The sequence below is a fragment of the Cyprinodon variegatus genome, unplaced genomic scaffold (assembly GCF_000732505.1).
Source record: "Cyprinodon variegatus isolate N-32 unplaced genomic scaffold, C_variegatus-1.0 Scaffold24, whole genome shotgun sequence".
In the NCBI taxonomy this organism is placed as follows: domain Eukaryota; kingdom Metazoa; phylum Chordata; class Actinopteri; order Cyprinodontiformes; family Cyprinodontidae; genus Cyprinodon; species Cyprinodon variegatus.
This window is the reverse complement of record NW_015150477.1, coordinates 2,365,671-2,386,674: the sequence shown is the minus strand read 5'-3', so window position 1 is coordinate 2,386,674 and position 21,004 is coordinate 2,365,671. Positions and strand designations below refer to the sequence as shown.

Here is a 21,004-nt window from a genome sequence, read left to right as displayed (position 1 = left end):
AATAAAATAACTTCCCCTCAGTTGTACGCAGACCCTTCTGTCTTTGCTGCCCTTCTTAGAATGAGGCCACCCATGTTAGGTAGAATACTCTCACCTTTGCCTGCTTCAGTTCCTAATTAAGCTCTGCACTGGTGGCAATCCAAACCTAGCCATGTTACCTCATGTGGACGGTTCTTTACTTTCTTGGACACTTTTAAGCCTTTTTTTTTTTCAAATCTTCTCATCATCTTACCATGAAGTTCTTGATATTTTTTTTAAGTGGCTGATTTTATTTTTTTTTTTTACCAGCAGCGGTATCTATGCCTGCTGGTCTGAGGCAGAGCGATGACGGCAAATCCAAAGAGCCACATTTACCTTCAGTCCAGCTTAAAAAACATCTAATTTAAAACAGCAAAAAAAAAAAAAAAACGTTCTCCATTTCTTTATATCTAATAAAAAATGTCAGTAAAATAATTTTTACAATTTCTGGCAGATAAGTCACAGAGAAGTCACCTTCAATAGTTTCCTGCCATGCAGGAACTCTATTTAAGCAACTATTTTTGTCTTTTTATTCTAATGCTTTGTCTTCATGAATACTTTTTACCCTTAGCTGACAATTCCAACACCTCGATTTGCACACAATGTAAAGGATCACCAATCTCCTACAGCCTATCAGGATGGAGGAGGTGGTATTATTTCTATAGTAGACCTTAATAGGTCACCAGTACATTGCAGGGCAAACAGCCCATTTAAGATGTCATTTAAGGGAGATTGGTTAATTTCAAAGTCATGCATGGCATTAGAGAGAAGAAGCCAGAGTACCAATGCAAAGAGAAAACGTTTTTTTAATGTGTCAACTTTGCTATTAATTTTAAATTGTCATAATACAAACTGAAGCAATGCACCTTAAGTGTGAAAAAAATTGCTTTCAACTGTATAATTACCTTGGATTAGTTTTAGATTTATGTTTAATTTCCATTTGGGATTAAAGTATTTTTTTATTGAATGAAACCAGTTTGAAAGAAACATTTGTAAGAAAGTAAGCTGATAATAAAGCTGATAACCAAAGGTCCTAAAGACAACTTCTAGTTAATTATAACCACAGAGCTTAGAATCACTACTGCAACATTATCTGCACTTTGCACTTAGAGATTTTTCTTAATGAAAAGTGCGGTACAAATTGGATTTATTATTATTATCTGTAAGTGATAAGTAACTGACTGCTATCCTGAAAGACTCAGTAAAATATTTTATTGAACAAGTTAATTGATGCGGTTACTTAAAATTATTCAATTTAACCTGAAAGGGAAAAAGCAGACAGAAACAAAATGGCCAGGATCTTTGGTAACTCACTTTATTGTTCACTTGTTTTTTTTTTTTTACAGTTTAAAGTTGGGCAGACATGAAAGCAGAGCAACAATACGACAGGAAGGCTGCCACACATCCACGGATGGATGCGTTGTCTCAACACTGGTTGAGAAGCTGAAAGGCCCACAGCTTCAGCCAGCTTACAGACCGCTGTTGCCGTGCAAATTTTACCGCCAACACCAGTCTGATAAGCTAGCTGACGAGGCGGGGGAAAAAGAAGTTAGGGCATCTTTTTTTTAAAAAAAAGATAAATAATTACATGCCTTTAGAGATAAAAATAATATATCAACTAAAAATATCTACCAAAAGCCAAATCCGGCAGACTGTATTAAGATGTTCCAGTAAATCTACTAAAACATCTTTGATCTTGTTCACTTACCTTATAGATGCTTAGGGGAATTAAACATTAAAATCACCACAAAATTAGAGCAGTTTTTCAGGAGGAACATTTAAAAGATCAAATAGCAATAAATAAGACTCAGACTGAACAAAATGTGTCATTGTTTCCATATTTTATATGATCTGACCTAAATGTACAGAATAGAAATGGGACCTTTTGCTAAAATTACAATGGAGATGTTACAACCTTCTCTTAACTTTTGGTTCAGCAACAACTGGAATAGAAATACATCTGATCGTACAGTGGAAAAAAAAAAAAAGAACCATATTTACACAATGTGCAAACCATTAATACCCCACTGTTAATTTATATTGCTTGTTCCCCTCCCAATCGCTATAAACTGACAGTACTGGAACAAAAAAAAAAAAAAGACAAATGTCCTTTTTTATCAGGAGAAAAACACAAAGACCCTGAAAAGAAACGTTTTCCATTTGCAGCTTTCTTGGCAGCACATCGCAAAATCAAATCAACTTCCATCCATACATATTTGTTACATAATTAAATAAAAATCAAGTCCATGAGTCAAGAGCTATATTCAAGGGAATTCAGGCATTCCCAGCTTGCATAAGGCATAGCATCTGATGGGCGCTGCCCTCAGTACAGCAGCTACCATCAAATCACCCCTTTACTTCTGAGGTTAAAGAATGGATTAATTTAACGCTTAAGTAACATGTTAAGACCGCTAGTAGGAGTCACTCACACTACACACACGCATAGTGAGATGAGAGGAAGAACTATAAAATTTGAAGACAGAAACAAGAGCACATACATCCTTAATAGCATGTGTGCAGATGCACACCCCCCGACAGAGGCGAAAAATGCCTGCTTTTCTTTTTAATTAACCCCTCAGCCTGTCTTGAGAAATGAAGATGGTGAGGTTTGTTGGTAAGTTGTGAGCAGCAGCCGCAGAAACACAGTCACTTGGATGCATGAGGCGCTTCGCTTCGCCATCACTTGCTCTTCTCCTCAGAGTGCCTCAGCTGCTGCAGCCGCTTGGCATAGCTCTGAGCCATGGAGTTGATGATGGAGATGACAAAGTAGCAAACCATGACCAGCACCACCTTCTCAAACACCCACGACAGCCAGTTCTCATCCTGGAAAACCCCAAATTAACACGGTCATACTCAGAATTACTCATTCCTGGAAACTATTTAGAGCTTGGATAGACAAGATCAGCTAGGTTTGTATTCCAGTGTAAAATGAGGGACAAAAAGTTTAACTGATAAACCAAATCAAAATCGATGGATTATTAATATTAAACATAAATAAAATGTATTTCACATATAAAAAGGCTGAAGATATGACACGTCACTAAAAAGTTGGAGCTACATTACTTGTCCACCAGAGGGCAGCATTTTAAATGGCCGACTTTTAAAATCTATTTAAAAAGATATGTTAAGCAGATTTTCTAAACTCTGACAGTTATTCTACCCAAAACTGCCGGCTCTCTAAAGGTCCCCATGTTACACAGAATCACAGACACTTCAGGGGAAAAAGGTTCTGAAACTGAAATCTGATGCTCTTACCGCAGGTCCACTCTTCCCAGCATGGTGCAGCTTGTTCTTCTGGGCTTCCAGGTACTGACTAAAGGGCTTCTGTAGTGATGGTCCTATTTTAGGCACAGACCTGAAAAAACAAGGAGAAAAAGAGGAAGAAGGAAAATAAGTTCTATAACTCACCACTCAAACTTCAAAAAGCTTGAAATAAAGTTCCCATCCGTCTCCAAACACTGATCCATCAGCAGCGTCTGAGGCCCCAGCCTGCATACGGGCCCAGTGCTGCAGCTGCCACCACCTCTAATTGTTACTGTGAGAAGCAGTAGGCAGCTGAGAGGAATGAAGCACCAACTCCTCAGTCCTCCTTTTATATTCTTAAGCTCTCTATAGGAGTCTGTGTCAGCCTAAACCAGGAAGTGAGTCGACATGATGTCATCACCTTCACCACTGCTGCTTTCATGTTGGAAATACAGCCAATCAGAATTGACTAATTCTCTCTATTAGACAGGAGTGGAAATGCTCACTGGAGGCCAGTCATAATGAATACCACTATAACGGTTCTCATGCCATAGATGAGCTTTGTTGCTGCGGTTTCACATTTTGGTGCAGCTTAGATGGAACATCTACCTTTAGGTCAAACTCATTACAATAAAAAAGAACAAATATATTGCAGGCTATTGAAAGGATCTGTGTGAATTCAGTCAGGATGTAAACAGGTTGTCTAGACTTGTCTAGACTAAGCAAAAGGAAGAGAGATAACAAGCACCAAATGGAGAAAGGGTAATTCCTGCTGCTGAATAATGCTACATTTTAGTGACTCAGTCTTATCTCCCCAGTCTTACACACAAACAAACATAAATTCAGGCAGGAGAGAGGACTCTATCCCACATGTCAGCAATGAAACTTTATTTTCACAAATCATAGTGAGTCACTGGAGGCCCATATGGTGGGAAAGAACCTTAAAATTGACTGAATCAGGATTTTTTTGTGTCTAAATATGGTTAAAGTTGACAGTGATGCATAATAGCGATGATCTATCAGATAGGAGTGGTCCTAAGTTAAAATCATTCAACTCTTTTCACATAAAAATCACAGATACTGATATATTTGATTGGGTTTTGAATATAAAATTTAAAATAAAATAAGACATGTTTACAAAAATTAATTCAGCCCCTTCACTTTGAAAGTCCTAAATAGTAAACCGAGTCTGTGAATGTTTAAGGTATATAAAATGCTAATCCTTGATCCAAAATTAAGTATTGTAGTTCAAATCTTCATTAGATGGCGGAATGAACTTGGAACAAAAATTATGGATGTAAATTATGATGATTATCCCATGAAGGTCTGGATTTGTTAAACTCTAAACAGGCTGATCCAGCTTCAGTGGACATTCTGGTCAGAGTGAGGCTCAGCGATGTGTATGACCTCCCAGCAGCTCCTGGACAAGCTCCTGATGAGGAGGCCTGGATAAAACCATCAGATAACTGCTGGACAGTCTGAGGTCAAAGTGACCGTGATGGATGGAAAGAGACATGATGTTCCAGGATCTGCTCGACTGGATTCAGGTCTGGGGACAATCCAGTTCACAGCATCAATGTCCTCTTCCTAATCCCTGCTCCAGCATTTGCTCCAACAGCATCTCATTTTGCATCTGTATTCATTCCATTTAACGTAGCCAGTCGGATCAACCTGTTTGAAGGTGACCTCACGCTTACTGCATCAGCTCAGAAGAGCTGGAACCGCAGGCGTGTGAGTACCTTTAGATTTACTCCCACTCAGTAAAACACTTATTCGAACATATTAACCATAAGAGGTAAAAAATGCAGGGGAAAACGTTAGCTGACACAATGCTAACCACAAAAAACCCCCAAAGCACATTGACTTGGAATTTACTCAGCCTTTCTCCCACACTTACCCCATGAGTGAAACCATTTGCTCCACAATGTGCTTGCTGAAGGTAATGATAACAAAAAGTTTCTGTGGGGAAAAGAGAAATAATAATCAGCTATTTTGACCTATAACTTCCAGAGAAATTCACAGTTTAAAATTTGTTAAACCAAAAAAATTGTCATGTGCCAAATTCATTAACCCTGTAATGCCAAATGTATCATATTTGATACATACGGTTTCTGAAATGTTTTGCGTCTGACACCTTTTGCATAATTTAATGGTAAAAACTTTGCTCAAAATCCTATTGTACACAATCAGATATACCTGATAACAGAGGGCAGAAGACTACACAAAAAATAATCTTGACTTATCGCATAGTAATAAATTATTAATATCAAAAATGTATTTCTGTTTTTTCTTTTTACATATTTGTTTGAAGGCCAAATAAGGACTTCAAACAAAAAAAAGGAATTTTCTGTTTTGTTTTATTCTTGGATCAGGCTTTAAAGGGTTAAATTTAATTCAAAAATACTTTGTTAATTCCAAAGGGAAATCAAACATCATCATGACACCATAATGAAAATATGATTGAGCACATAAAATACAGGCAGAAATTAAAAACACTCATAGAAAAAGATTAGAGGGCCCCTTTAATGAATGTAAAAATATGTTTAAAGGAAAAAAAAAAGAGGAAAACTGTTAAAAGAAAAAAGGGAATTGAAAAGTTAGAAGATATAAAACCTTCTTAGAAGAAAATAAACAAAAAAAAAACGGAGTGTCGTTGTACACTAAAGACAAGAAACAGTTTTTAAGACCAATTGTTTCTGACAGAGGTTGGACAATCTGTGGCAATGCATCTAGCCCTTTTCTGGACTCGTGCGTTAAAACTGAGTCAGGATCTGGTAGATGCTGCCCTCACCCCCCCATGCTAGGTATCTGCTCCCCGTTCAGCTCCTAGGCCACCCTGGCATAGTGAGGCACAGGAGGCTTTCACTCGTATGGTTTTATGAGTTTAGTAGCATCTGATAATAGAGATCAGAAAGCTACAGCTTCCTGAGGGGAAAACGAAAAAAACGTATAAAAGTCCTTTTTCACCAGGTGGGGGGTGTTCTCAGTCAAGGGACCGTTTGACAGCTACTGCTGCACAGCTGTGGGGAATCAAGCCTCACTGCTCACAGGCGGTAATTAGAAAACTCAAATCTGGCTCTAAAGCAACACTTTAGGCTGGGGGGGTTGTGTGGTTTGCAAAGGACCAAGGCAGAAGGGTGGGGGCATAATCACATCATTTTTCCTTTGGTTTTGAAACTGATCAGTTTTAAACAGTGTGACACATCGCCCCCCTGGACTAGATCAGAAAGGTTAGAACACGTGATGTCTGAGAAGTTCAAGGTACAGAACCGGCTTTGCCCCCCTGCAGCTTTTAAAGTCTGCCCCATTTCCTTCTACCCTCTCCTGTCCACTTTGCATGGCCCGTAACCCCCCCACAGGGAGAACTGACCTTCCCAGAGCTCTCTGGGTGAGATCACTGACTGCTACCTCCAAGAGATTAATTTGGCGAGTCACTCAGAAACAGACAGCATTGTCTATGTTCATATTAGTCACTAGTGTCAGAGTCTGAACTCCACCCTGAACAACAAAGATTTTATAAATCTATTTGGTGATTCGCCCTTTTTTTTTTGTAATTGCAAACTCTTGTTAAAGACTTTTCTTATCTTGGAGCCGCTTGAAAGGTTGTGGAAACTTACAAAAAGCTAAAACAAGGAGGAGGGAAACCCCAAGAGAGCAGAACCTACAGCGAGAGTCAACCAGAGGTGCACAGAGAGGAGTTTCATAGTAATCAACTTATGACCTCAGAACAAGGTTTGATCTTCCCCAGAACACTTTGAGGTTCTGGAGATTGATCAAAGTACATCAGTCAGCAGTGAACCCTTTTCTGCTAAAGTATAATTCTGATATGCAGAATTACGCTGCGGTTAGACGATTGCGATTATGTGATTCAAAAGGATGAATCATATCAGGAGATGCTGCGAGTATCGTTTCTTTAGAAGAACGGAACAAACCCTGAGAGAAGAAGCTATGGTTTACCCCACCTTAGACGAACCCTTTGCGTGCTCCACTGACCTGTATATGCATCTTGATGATGGCTTTCCCGATCAGAGTTGCTCCAAAGAAGGTCCAAAAAGGAACCAGGAAGTGCCCGCAGGTTATTCCAGCCAAATCGAAGAGAGGATTGGGAATCTGACGAAAAAACAAAACAAAATACGATCACCTTTATATCAAAAGGAGTTCAAATGTGTTTGCAAGTCCATGCTTTGCAAAAGTATTCACACAATTGAACTGTTTCACATTTTGTCACGTTACAACCAGAAGCTTTACTGTTTTTCATGGGGAACATCAACACAAAGGAGTGAAAAACCATTCAGTTTAAGAAACAAGAGCCACTTTTTATCATCCTTAGAAATCTGAAAAGTGTGACTTTTTTTATAAGAAAGACTACAGCAGACACATTAGGGGTAAAGCTGAGAATTGTGAGGCAGAGTTAGCTTATAGCATCACAAGAAGTACTCAAGTCATACAATAGCGAAGCACAGATTGCAAAAAAACAAAAAAAAACAAACAAGATGTGACATGAGATATGGCCTTTTGACAATAAGACAGCCATTGTTGAAAGAAAGGCATCAGAAGGACAATGAGCCTAAACATGCAGCCAAAGCTGGTAGAATGACTGAGATCAAAGCATTGTGTGGCAGGCTGGTCCAGTTAAAGTTCAGACCTAAATTCAAATTAGAATCTAAAGCAAGACTTTAAAACTGAGGTTAAACTGCTGTTCTTCAATTAGAACAAACTTGAGCAGCAAAAAAAAGGAAATGTTTTAGTCTGCATTTGTGAAACACTGAGAGTTAAAAACTCCTGCAGAAAAGATGATCACACAACATTACAGCTCAGAATGATTGAATAGAAATCGATGCCAGTTATTATATTTTTTGTGTCAAAAATAAAATCATGCATATCCAATTTTCTTTTCTCCTCCAATTTATGTTAATTGCACTCAAGTCTAACTTAAAAATCCTCCCAAAGGCAGAAATATTTGTAGGGTTTTAAATACTTTTGCAATCTTCAGTACTTTGTGGACTTACAGAGGCACAAGCCAGGATCCCAAAGAACCCCACTTTCTGCACCATGTGCTGAACTCCCAGTTTTGCTCTTGTGACAAAGTCCTGAAGAAAAAAAAAACAAAAAAACATTCAGAGTACATTTTAATTCCTGACTGCAGTCATACATGTTTGAATCAATTTGTCTGAAGTTACTTTCAGGCCATTTAAAACTTTCCCAGCCCATGTCATTTTAAAGCTACATTACATTTCAGTCACATACACTTTACATATAATTTGAGCTTTTCCGAAACATGATCACCCATCTTTATTGTCTGAATAAATCAACGCACTTTCTTGTGGCTTTTATTACAACGTTTTCCTGTAACACTATAACAAGGAACAGAATATTTGGTAAGAAGGCTGTGGTAAACTGCTATTTTCAAGCATGGCAATTTTTGCTTTTCTCTCTCCGTTTGGTAAATGTCGTGGCGTTTTGCTTAAATCTGTGGCGTATCAAAGCTCCACAGCTCTTCTGATTGCATCTGTTCTCCTGCAAGGGGTTCAAACTGTGTGGTTTCATGGTAAAGATAACTGGCCAATCAAGGAGGAAATGAGGAGCATGTTTCATCAAATTGGCACAAAAGTTAATTCAAAGCAAGTTTTTGTTTAGTCTCAGACTTCTTAATGGAAACACACCCTTTTAAAATGATAAGTTTTGCTTTTCACAGTATTTATGGCCCTAGTTTGATAACAGAAATAACCCAAAGCCAACTTCCCTTTGCTTGTTTCTAATTAGAGAATTCCTTTTTTTCCTCCTTTCTTTAAAGAGAGCTTATCTTTTCTGCCACATTAAGTCTTTATTTTAACTAAACAGGAGTAATTTTAGCCAGGTCTTCACTTCTGGCATGTTGCTTTATTAACAGAGAAAGAAAAACGCAGGTGCAAAAATCTTTCCAACCAGCGAAGAGGGACTAAGTGATGGAGACAATGCCTCCTCTCTTGCCTTTGTAATCTCCATCCTGCTGACTCAGCATCTGATCTAAGCAGTGTGCAGTCATGTGAACTCTGTTCCTGACAGCGCTGTCTGTCATTAGAGCCGGTGAGGAGAGCGACGGAGAGAAATGGAGGGAGGCAAAGTGAGTGAAGCCCGAGGGATGATTAAAGAGGGAGCTGGGCTCGGGTTGACTCACCCAAAAACAGCCAGATTTACTGGAAGTAGAGGGCGGGAGGGGCTGTGCTGAAGTCATATGCTGCTTTAGGACCAATCACAGGCCCCTTTGGTTCCATGTTCCGTTGTTGGTTTTTAAAATTGGGGAAAATTTAATAAAAAGAATGATATCATAATGAGATAAGGGGTAATAAAATAGATTTAGAATAAAGTGGTTTGGTTAAGGTGCCCTTTTTATTTAAGGATGAAGAGGATTAAAGCTACTGGCTGTTTAAAAATCCCAGAAAATTAATCTAAGTAATAAAACGATCCACTTAAATGTTAAGCTCTTGATTTTTTTTTTTTTTTGGAAGCGATGAGCAGAAAGCATATCTTTATAATCATCAAGAAGACATTTAGAATATAAATATTTATTTAAAACTCACCCTGTTTATAAGGAATGTTATTTCCATCCCAGGTGACAAATTCGACTGATTTTGGTAAATTTTACAGAAAATGTCTAACTTATTGCTCCTTTAAATCAAAGAACCACTTTATAAACACAAGTGCTGATATTTCCTACCTGAGCGCCTTCTGCTTGCTCGAGCATCTCTTCAAATTCCTCATAATCTTCATCATCTGGATCAGTTCCTGACTGGCGAGCCGCTCTGGCCATAAAATACGGCGGCAGCTCTCCGATGGCCGTACCTGCGCCCTGAACAGACATGGCTGCCGTTATTATACGGTCACCTTTTTCCAAATTAGTAACATGTTTGACCACTGAACCTGTCAGTCGGCCGTCTATGTCAGATATATTCTTGTTGGCTTCACCACTCACCCACATGCAGGCCTCCAGGCGGACCTTTGACATGATTGAGAAGAGAGAGACGCTGCTCTCCATGCCTCCCTCTTCAGGACAGATGATCTGGTCTGGGTATGGAGGCTCTGGGAAGTCTGTGGAGCCACATTCATAGGCTGCCAGGGTGACTGAAGCTATATGAGGGCCCTAAAAGGGAGAGACAGAGAGATATTGGGCATATGGAGACTATAAAAAATAAAAAAGATATACTGAAAAATGTTGGATGACTGAACAATTAAATCAACCAAATCAGTAAAAGAAACTGTTTGGGCATATTCTGCTGTGCAGGTTTATCCTAATGTCTAATAAGGGTGTATTCACAAAAGCGGACATATTTTTTTTGTGCAAGAAAATTTTATTTTTACTCATTCCAATATTAATACAAGACAAGAGCACAAACCCAGAAATGGAGGAAAACCAATGAGGGAATTCTGAGTGCAGCACTTTTGTTTGCACATCTATGCGGTTAATACAGCTGCAGAACCACAGCAGCTCATCCAATGCAGATTTCTAACGTGTCACCGAACGCATCTTTAAAGCCGAGTAAGAGCCACAGCTAGCTTACAGCAGCGTTGCTAAGCAACAGACAGCAGAACAGGTAGCATTGTGATACTATGTTTACTACTACGGCTGCTTGTAAAGTCCAAAGAGAAAATATGTTTTCTCTGTATTTGGGTCAGACCGAGTTCGGTTTGTATTCATGCCTGAAGTGAATCGCAGCAGATTCTGTCTGAAAGCGGACTGAGACCACCTCTAAAGGTGGGTCTCGATCCAGTTCTTTGTCTGGATCATAGTTCGCTTGTCTTTATTCACACGTGCACAAAAGGTCCGGTTCAATGTGGGAAACTAACTATGTTCGGTTTAAAGCGGATAAAATGCGACTTGTTTGAACAGGTTGTCCTCCAGGATTAAATGCGAGTAATAACAGGTTTAATAAAAATGAGAACTAAATGTTGCACCTTTTTCCTATTTATATTGTGTTTTAAAAACCTTCAAAAAAAGAAGAGGACATAAAATCTTGTTATTCTTTCATTTTCATTCAGTAAAGCTTTTTGATCACATTTATATTCATTTAGGGACTAGATCCTGAATTCTAATAGGAACTAAGTGCTTCCAGTTAGCAGCTTACCACCATTAAATATAGTTATGCTTGATCATATGTTGAATTGGTAAACCAATACAACATCCACACCACCCTGGAAGCACATACACTAACTGAGTCACACAATGCGTCTTTGACGGGTCGATCATTGTTTCTCCAAAGATTTGCGATGACACAGACCCACCTGGCCTCTCTGACAGCTGGCCCACCTGCAACTAAAACACACTTAATCCTTTATGCCACCAGCAGACAGCCAGCTGACAGATCTCTATAAGGCAGCGCTGACATAAACTCCTTCAACCCTTCTTCATCCCAACTACAGGACAGTTCAACAAGAACTTCATTTAAAAGTAGTTTTACCTGCCTGAACAAGCCAGCGTTTGACGCTCACAAACACAGAGTGAGGGCCTGCACCTGATTCAAACGTTAACTCCAGCTATCTGACAGGAATTAAACACCTTAAAGTAAAGAAATCCCTCTTAAACATCTAAATATTATAAGATTTAGAACAGGCTTTCCCTTATAAGCAAGATTTTGAAGTTAAAAGACTGTAATAATATAATTTAAACTGCTTAATTTTGTTTATTACATTTTAATGTAATATTTTAATATAAATATTGGAGGATTTTTCTCCACCAAACCTGAATAAAAAGCCTGCCTGTTCAAAATAGGAGCAGCTTAAGGTAATGAAAACCTCTTGATTTAAATTCCTCTGCCAATAAATGAGCTACACTGGAAAAACAATGCAAAAGATAAGTAAAAATGTTTTAAATTAAGTGTATTTAACCTTAACTTGAGAAGGCAAATTAGATAGTTTGCCAATGGGAGGAGGATTTTTATTCTTAAAATAAGATAATTAGATAATATGCACGTGAAATAAGACAATTGCAATTGTGTTTTCTTATTTTAAATGTAAATTGTCTCGTTCCATTGGCAAAATGTGTCTTTTATCTCCTCAATCCAAGAACAAATGCACTTATTTTAATAAAAAATGACTCATCTAGATTTCGCCTTTGTCCAGTGTAGTTTCAGGATTAGGAGGATTTGCTGACCTGAAAAGGTCTTGGTCTTTTTTTTTTTTTTTTTTACAATGTGAAAATATTTAAATTTTTTCATTGTTTAAAACTCCTAATTTGTTCTACTATTTAACATCTGCTACCTGCCTTTAATAGTTAAAACTATCACCTATAATATAGTTGTAATCATTAAAAAATATTTCAAATAATTACATTTTTTTTCTTTTATAACCTGACAGATGGATCTGATTAATGTGTGAGAAACAGGGCCAAGATGCGCTATTTTTGAATAAAGTTAAAATTTATATTGTAATGTTAGTTTAAACGTCTGTAAATAAAATAAGAATGAAAATAACAAATGTTCATCTTTAGAATAAAATTGAAACCTCAGGATCAGCACTTTTGAATGATGATGATGAATCTCTGTGGTGACTGAATCCCATGAGCTAATCCTCCCTATGGGGTGTTTAAACACCGCTGCAAGACTGAGTAAATCCACTGAAACTCCGCGTGTGGTTCATCTTTATAATTATCACATTCAACAAGAATGACTTTGTCAAAATGAACCAAAATAAGTGCTGAGAACAAAGAGTCTCGTGAGTCTCACTAGTCTGGTGAGAAGCAGCATGGAATCATGTGACACAGTTTGAGCTTTTCTGTGAAGACACAAAGCAGCCGTTTTTAATGGGTCTGAGTGTAACAGATCTAAAGTGACAATGAAATGTCAAACTTTATTCAACATGACCTTTCAGATTAACAAACATTTGTCTCAAACTCAGTAAAATGGATCAAGCTGAGCAGCCTTCTAAATTTTTTTTTATTTTATTTCTAAAATAATTAACACAAACTAATGCTTTTGTATCCGAATGCACAGATAAAGTCAAGATGAAGCCATTTTCCCTTTTTGTGTCTGAGTACTTTTACTAGTAAAATACTAGTTAATTCATTTTTTTTTTTTTTTTATTATGGTTGATTTAGGTTAACCTTGGTAGCAAATCTAAATGAATATGATCATATTAGGGTGAGATAAACTCCAGGCAGAGGAGTAAGACCCAGAATGCAGGGCTTTTACATAAAAGACAAGAAGAGAGAAGGTCCCACTTCCTCTGGAAAAGCAGAAGATAGCGAAACTAAACCCCAACAAATTTAGAAACTAACAAGGATGTTTCTAAAGACAGAAATGCTTATATATACTTTCTCTTATTTCATGGAAACAGCTGAGTCAGCAGGCCCACATGTGAACAAGTTCTACAGAACAGAAGTCCACCGTCTTCCACTCTAAATCGGATCATAACTGCTTACTTTCTTCCACTCTTTCATCAAGCTTCACCACATCGAAGAGGAATGACACACGTCAGTGGTTCGGTTAATGCAGTCATCCTCACAGACGAGCGTCAGTGAGGAAACTGAAGGTCACACCTGGTTGGCTCCTTTGACTCAGAATGTTTAATAAGACAATGACTTCTATCAGGGTATGAAGGAGAGCGCCATCATCTGGCAACAACTGGGATAGACTCATAAAAGTTATAATTCTTTGGTGTTGGAGGTAAACTACTCCAACATCCTGACCTCAGCCTTACAGAAAACCTCAGGATTAATTGGAGCAAAGGCGGCAATTCAGGTTTTCTCATCCTACTATGAACCTCCAGGGTTTATTGCCTCGTAAAGTATTATCAGTTTACATGCAAAGCAGATCAACGTTCCTCCGTTTGTCATGTAGGTGGATTTGTTTTACAACTACTGAAACAGATATTGTTTTAGAAATATTTTTGAAGTTATAGGCAGAATTTAAAATTTGCTGCTGATAAAATCTGAAGCTTTTTTTTAAATTAACCTTCATGATAGCTTTGCAATGTAATTCAATCAAACTTTAATTTTTACATTAAAACTTAGAAATATTGGCAGATCTCCTAGCCTGTTCAACCAGACTATATTTGAGACTAAATGTGTAATTTAGTCCGGACCTAATGAACGCGACATCGGAAGATTGTTGATGAGAACAACCAGTTGTCTTTCAAACCATGTCTGTGCCCATTGGCCAATGCTCTGACCAATCAGCTCAACTGACTGTGATGTAGTAAGCGTGACAGAAAGCTGGTGGGGGAGAGTAAACAAACAGCCTGTCTGTAAAATGGCGAATACGTCCTTCTCAAAAATTAATGAGTGTAGAGCCTCTTCCTGCCTACGTTTCAATGAAAAACTCCAACTCTAATCCTTCCAAGACTGATTCCAAAGCTGAGTTCAACCAGAATTGTTCAATAGTTGTTGCCATCTTCCATGTTGTGTTTTCTCCAGCGTCGCGCAGCTTTGTCGTCACCCCCTCAAAACCCCGCCCGCTTTGCATCCAGAACTTCATAACAGATCTGTGCGTTGTGATTGGCCCGCCAGTTCTAGGGCCTGTGGCATTGATGAAGCTAAACCACTCGCAGGGAAAAATGATTTTGGCCGCTGGCGGGTGGGGGTAGTTTACCAAGCTACAGATCTCCGGTTTTTCCTAACACGCTGCCTACCAAAGTGTTACTACAGTTATTCTGCTATAGAATGGAAATAGATATCAGTAAAAAACTTCTACATGTATTCAAACTTCAAAGTAAATTCCTGTATTTATTTCAAGCTGTCCACATGCTGCTTATGTTCTTACCAGATAAAGGAGGAAGGTGTGCAGACCAGTCCCCAATCCCACTGAGGACAGGATCCCAAGGCCTACCCAGTAGGCACACCACAGGAACTTCTTCTCCAGGTATTGAACATACTGGAAGGAAATGTTAAGCAGATAAACATTTGAACGCAAGACAGGAAATAGAGAAAAGCCAATATAGCTTAAGATTTTGAGCTCAAGTATTTTTGATTTATGTACATTTATTTTCTCAATAAACACATTTACTTTTATTTTATTTTTTTATGGATGTGGATAACATTTCAGTGTCTCTCTGTGAAAAACTAAACCCTTTGAACAAAAACAAGATACCTTTCTTGGATAAAGAAAGTTTTCATGTAGAAAAAAAGACAGCATTTCTTCGAACGTATCTGATCAATCGATCAAACATGTGAGCCTTTTTAAAAGCACCTGGACCACAAAAGGTCTACGCTAACAATATGTCAAGGCTGAAAGACGTCAGCAAATCGTCTTATAAGTTTTACTTGGTAATTTAGGCCTTAACTACGTCTCAAGTGTCTATTTTCACAGTAACTAATTAGACTACATAAGAGCCTGCCTTAAAGGGTCTTCATTGCATATTTGGCCTACTTTACTGTAGGTAAGAGATTATGCCTTTTATAAATGTCAGTCTAGCTACACTACTAGAGATAACAAAAAGATGATTTCCTAACAGAAAGTCAACAGGTCTGAGATACAACTTAGACAGTTTCTTTTTAGAAAACAAAAAAAACTGCTCTGATTTGTCATATAGCCTTATAAGAACTTTCTCCTTCAGGTGTGTTTCAATGAAAGTTTGAACTTTGAGCTCAAAATAACTTCACTAGAATGTTAATTTTTCCCGGGGCATCCTAACCTTAACATGCAAGAACCATGTACCTGGGGTGGGGGGTAGGAATTAAACCAACAATGAACATACGAGAAATTACTTTTTATTTTTCCCCCTCAATTTTTGTTAAATATAGGAATGGAAAACAGTTATTTTTGGTTGCCATACTAAATTAAATATACTTAAAATTGATAAGGGGATGCATTCATTTTATTGTTATTAGTTTTATTCTTATAGCATCTTGTTTTTCTGAGTGCTATCGCAAATTACATCAGCCTTCTAGAAGCTGGATGTGCAACCTGTCTGGAGTATGATCTTCTCTTCAAACCCAGTTTAAAATATCACCAACAAATCACTTTTATCATAAATATGAATACATTTAAAAGTTTGGATGAATACGTTTAGGTAAATGTCAGAAAAAAAAGTTAAACTAACGTCCTAATCATATATAAATAAACCAGCAGTAAGGAGAATATATATGGCAGCCAAATTAGTTATCAGTGTAGGCTTCAGGAACTATTAAACCCCCCGGTGTGCAGGGGCACTGTATGAGGGATGGGATTTAGAAAAGTTCCAAGAGCCCATGACTGAGGCAGGCCCCAAAAGATATTTTACATGATGTATTTGGAATATGGTAAGAACATTCCAGCAATAAAGTAAATTGCCTTTGTGTTCTCATTGAGCTTTCAGCAGTAAATGAAAAATTAACCCACCCCATGAAATGCCGGGGGGCAACATAAATAGTCTTTCATGGGGCCCTAAATAACTGGCGGCACCACAGCCGGATTGTAACAGCCTTGCTATCTAACATCTACACAGTGCTAGATGCACCAGTTCAGTTTTTTATTCTTTTTTTAATTTTAGTTAAATTTATTTTAGCAAAACATAAATCAACATATCCCCAGAAAAGGTGGCTAAAGCTAAAACAGATCTCACAGCTTGTGGATATTTGTGCATATTTCTCTGCTTCTGTCTCCTTGAACCCCAGTCGGCCTCGGCAGATGGCCGCTCACACTGAGCCTGGTTCTGCTGGAGGTTTCTTCCTGTTAAAATGGAGTTTTTCCTCTCCAATGTCGCTACAAGCATGCTTAGTGTGAGGGATTGCCTTCGAGTCAATGAGTCGAACAATCAACCGGTTTTCCTTAGAGAACTTTGAATCAACTTTAATGTATGATCTGTTGAAGTAAAGTGCCTTGTGATTACATGTTGTGAATTGGCGCTATATAAATAAACCGAATTGAATTGCAACATTTCCAGCACCCACTGCCGATTGTGAAAAATGTAGTTTCATGAATCATATCTAAAGAAATCATCTTTAAGTGGCATATTTAGAAAACCATTGGAAAGGTGAGAAGGGCAGACATGAAAAATAGAAAGTTATAGTCAGATTTGTTCATTATCTAGTGACATTTTTTTACTTTTCTTATTTATAGATATTGGTTGCAAAATACTTATACTGGTATACAATTTATAATAGAAATACTTTATTAAATATTCACAGAAAGAGTTACAGGAATTTATACTGCATCACAAACTTCAGCAAATATTTCATTGTGCGAAATGTAAATGTATTAATGTGAACCAAAATGTTTGAAAGGAGCCTCATACTGGCCAAAGTTGGACTAAATATAGCATCCTACACATCTAATATATACATTTTATTTTTTTATAAAGTGGACCAAATTTTAATTCAACTTATTGCTGCTGTAATCTCTTCTTCTTTTAATAAACAATGTAATTTGCTATAATCTGGGGTTTAGAAAGTGTTTAGTATTGGTGTGTGGCTTCAGCGTGCACATCTGATGCTGCAAACACTGGCTAGCAGTGTACTCTGGGGGTTTGTCTGAATGCTCAGACACATGGAAAATTAAGTGGGAACATTGGTCACTGCAGCCCCAGTGTGAACTATGCTCATTGACATAAATAAATAAATAATCGACACACCTCAAAGGACAAAAATACTTTAACTAAGATGTTAGAGACTGATAAAGACATTCAGGAACAGGAAGTTCTTTAAGATACTGGTGATACAAAGCTGGTTTTGCCACCAACTGCCTCTTGTCATGTACTATGAGGAGTACAAAGCTATGGACAGGACTCACTGTCAGCTTGTGATTGTAGCACTGTTACACCTTAGTTTGCTGGATTTAAGTTTAGACCACTTTGAAAAAAGCTTGATTTTATTTTTACTTGTTAATATTGAGTTAAAAATTACACGCAGAGTTTCTCTGCTTTAACTGAACTGCTGGAGGGAGCTGCACTGATAAAGCAGTAAACAAAACTTTCAGCCCGTTGGAAGTGTGATCAAGGGTTACTTGCCAACAGTGCACACTGCATTATCTATCAACACAAGGTTTCAGCATGCAAAGTTTATGACGATAAAACCAGAATTATCACGAACCTTCAAACAGCTTTCAGTCAGGCAACGGAGTCGATCATTTATGTGGCTGAAACAAAATAAATGCTCACCGTTTGGTGTGATCCATCAGTGGAGTATGTGATAGAGAACAGAAAGCACAACAACAGAAATATGAACACTGTGCCTCGCCGGTGCCAAAGCCTGCGAGGGAAAACAATGAAGCAATATAATCAGTAAATACACTTCCAAACAAGCAAAATAATAAAATATAACAAATCTCTTTCAAATATTGTTCTGAAGTCTTAATCCTGTCACAAAAACACTAATTTTTAAAAGTCATCTGAATGGTTGAAAATGAAATTGGTCTGCTTAGTTTTCAGTAGCTATTCAATAACAGGAAACCACTCACAACCAAAAATATATCACTGAATAACCTACACCGGAGGTCTTCAACAGGGGGTCCGCGACCCCTAGGGAGTCCACGTGGGTGGTGGTTGTGGCTTTTTTTTTTTTTTTTTTCTTTGCCCTTTTTTTTTTTTCTTGTAATTTCTTTGTCTTTACATTCACATTAATTTGACTTCCTGTCGTTGTCGTATTCATGGAGGTGGGAGGTGTCTTTTGTTTTTCAGTGCTTACTTTCCGCGTTCCGGGACAGCTCTTTGCTGTTTGGCGCTGTTTCCTTTTTCATTCCTGTCCCCTGTCTGATGAATGAGGATTCGGAATCAGTTATTTTTTCTTGGTCTCAGTTCTTTTTTTTTTTTTTTTCCTTATTTCATATGTTGTCTATTGGCTCTGTTTGCTGTTTGACTATTTCGTACAATATATATAATTAGGGGGTGCCCGCTGCATCTCTTCATCAGTTTGGGGGTCCTTGGCCTGGAAAACGTTGAAGACCCCTGACCTAAACAGAACAGAGGACAAAGATCCAATAGAAAAATCTGTTTAACAGCTTACTCAAAAGTCCACTCCTTTAGCTTTACGAGGGTCTCCAGAAGAAAATAATGAAGGGTGACAACAGGCCTCCTCCATAACACCAGCGACAGACGCTCCTCTTTGTCTTTGTGTCGCCTTTCTCTCAATGACAGATCTGAAGGACAAACAGAGCTGGGATCATCTTGAGTTTCTGGAGAACTACTGGGTTCAGCAACTATAACATCCTGAGGAACTGATAATGCAACGCTCATAATTAAGGTGGCAGCAGCAGGTCTGTCTTACTTCCTGTCATGCTGGGAGCTATTTCATAACCCTGCTGCCAATACGGTGAGATCAGAGAATGAAAAAGAGTTATAATTAGTAAACTTTAACTCGAACCTTTGACACTAACCTGTGGACTTGCCGTTCTGTTTATCTTTGGGTCCTGCTCGCTGCTCACAGCTTGATCCGTTGGCTGCCATTTCTCTCTCTGTCAAGGTTTCTAACTGCTCAGGCAGTCTAGAAGAAAATAAAGATCAATAAGGAGGCGTTAGTGGACAGTAAACAGGCCCTCCTTTGTTGTCAGTGGCTTTCTACGGGACACGGAGTACTCCGTTGGCGGGGCTATTGAGCAATAACCCGTGGAAGTGTCAAACACACCGGCGGCTAGCTCACCTTTTTGTCCGTGGTGGCAAAGATAGGGAGAGAGAACAAACACACACACAAATATGTGAAAATACTGACGCCAGACTTTAGAAATAAAAACAGAATGGAGTCAAGCGGAAGAAATGTCTGTTTGTAGGTCAATCTGTAACAGGATACGATGTCAGATGCGCTCTAACATCAGAACCCTTCACATGCTAACCGGTTAGCCAACAGGGACACCGGGAGCCTTTACATTCAAATTAGAGCTTTAAAATCATATACCATTCAGATTATTTGTACGCAAATACGTAAAATTACGTATTACAATACTATTAAGGTAATACAAGCAACAAAAAAAGATATATATCAACGTTTCTCTATTTAATAAAACGGCACCAGCGTACCTCTTTCCTGTCTTCTTCACCCGGAAACACAAAACCTGGAACCTTCAAAATAAAACTACGTTGAGGCTGAAAGTGTAAGATATTCCAGCGACACTGACGTTTTAAAACTTGGCATAAAATCATAAGGGGATTTAATTCTCCTATTTTTGAGTTTAACCTCTTAAAGTACCCAATTAACGTGTTTAATAAAGAAATATTCATTTCCTCCGTTATCCTCTTCCTGTCCAATAAGAAGCTGCCAGATTTCAGAAGTAGGATTCTGTAACCATGGCAACGCAGTGCCGCGTCTGTTTGCCCCTTAGTAGCTTTACTAACAGAGACCCCCTGAGCTAACTATATTTTCAAATAAATGATATATGACAAAAAAATAAAGATATATATATATTTATACACATTTATAAATAATATGGGAAAGAAAAAAAAAAATCTGAGACAAGTTTTAAATGAGCATATTTAAACAAATTTTCATTTACAAAGTAGGAAAACCGGCTATGGTGTGTCAGTTCGGTCTTCTTCACTCCCAGTAAAAGTTTATTCAGACAGGTGAAACTGCTGGTGAAGACTCATAGCCTGATAAACCAGACTAAATGTGAGATTAAATGTGTAATTCAGTCTGGCCCAGATGAATGAGCTATCAGAAGATTGTTGATGAGAACAACTCGTTGTCTATCAAGCCATGTCTGTGCCTATTTGCCAACACTCTGACCAATGAGTGCAAATGACTGTGACGTAGTAAGTATGACAAGAAGCTGGTGGGGGAGTGTAAACAAACAGTCTGTCAGTAAAACGGAGAATACGTCCTTCTCAAAAAGGAATGAGCGTAGAGCCTCTTCCTGCTCACGTTTCA

The 21,004-nt window shown here is 38.1% G+C and overlaps 1 protein-coding gene across 2 annotated transcripts; it reads right to left on the bottom strand.

Annotated features, from left to right (window-relative positions):
- Window positions 1-1,323: 1,323 nt before the first annotated feature.
- Window positions 1,324-20,199, bottom strand: LOC107096336 (vacuole membrane protein 1-like). Of its 2 annotated transcripts, none has more exons than XM_015392949.1 (12): window positions 20,158-20,199; window positions 19,521-19,627; window positions 19,151-19,283; window positions 18,307-18,397; window positions 14,994-15,104; window positions 10,214-10,381; window positions 9,959-10,090; window positions 8,271-8,351; window positions 7,255-7,371; window positions 5,159-5,220; window positions 3,274-3,373; window positions 1,324-2,841 (listed from the first exon to the last, which is right to left on the bottom strand). In XM_015392949.1, the coding sequence occupies exons 2-12, from the start codon at window positions 19,588-19,590 to the stop codon at window positions 2,698-2,700; spliced, it is 1,209 nt and encodes a 402-aa protein (XP_015248435.1). In that variant the 5' UTR covers window positions 19,591-19,627; window positions 20,158-20,199; the 3' UTR covers window positions 1,324-2,697. The 2 variants fall into 2 exon arrangements, with proteins under 2 accessions (XP_015248435.1, XP_015248441.1); XM_015392955.1 differs by lacking the exon at window positions 20,158-20,199 and adding an exon at window positions 19,784-20,103 and having other exon boundaries at window positions 2,698-2,841.
- Window positions 20,200-21,004: the final 805 nt, after the last annotated feature.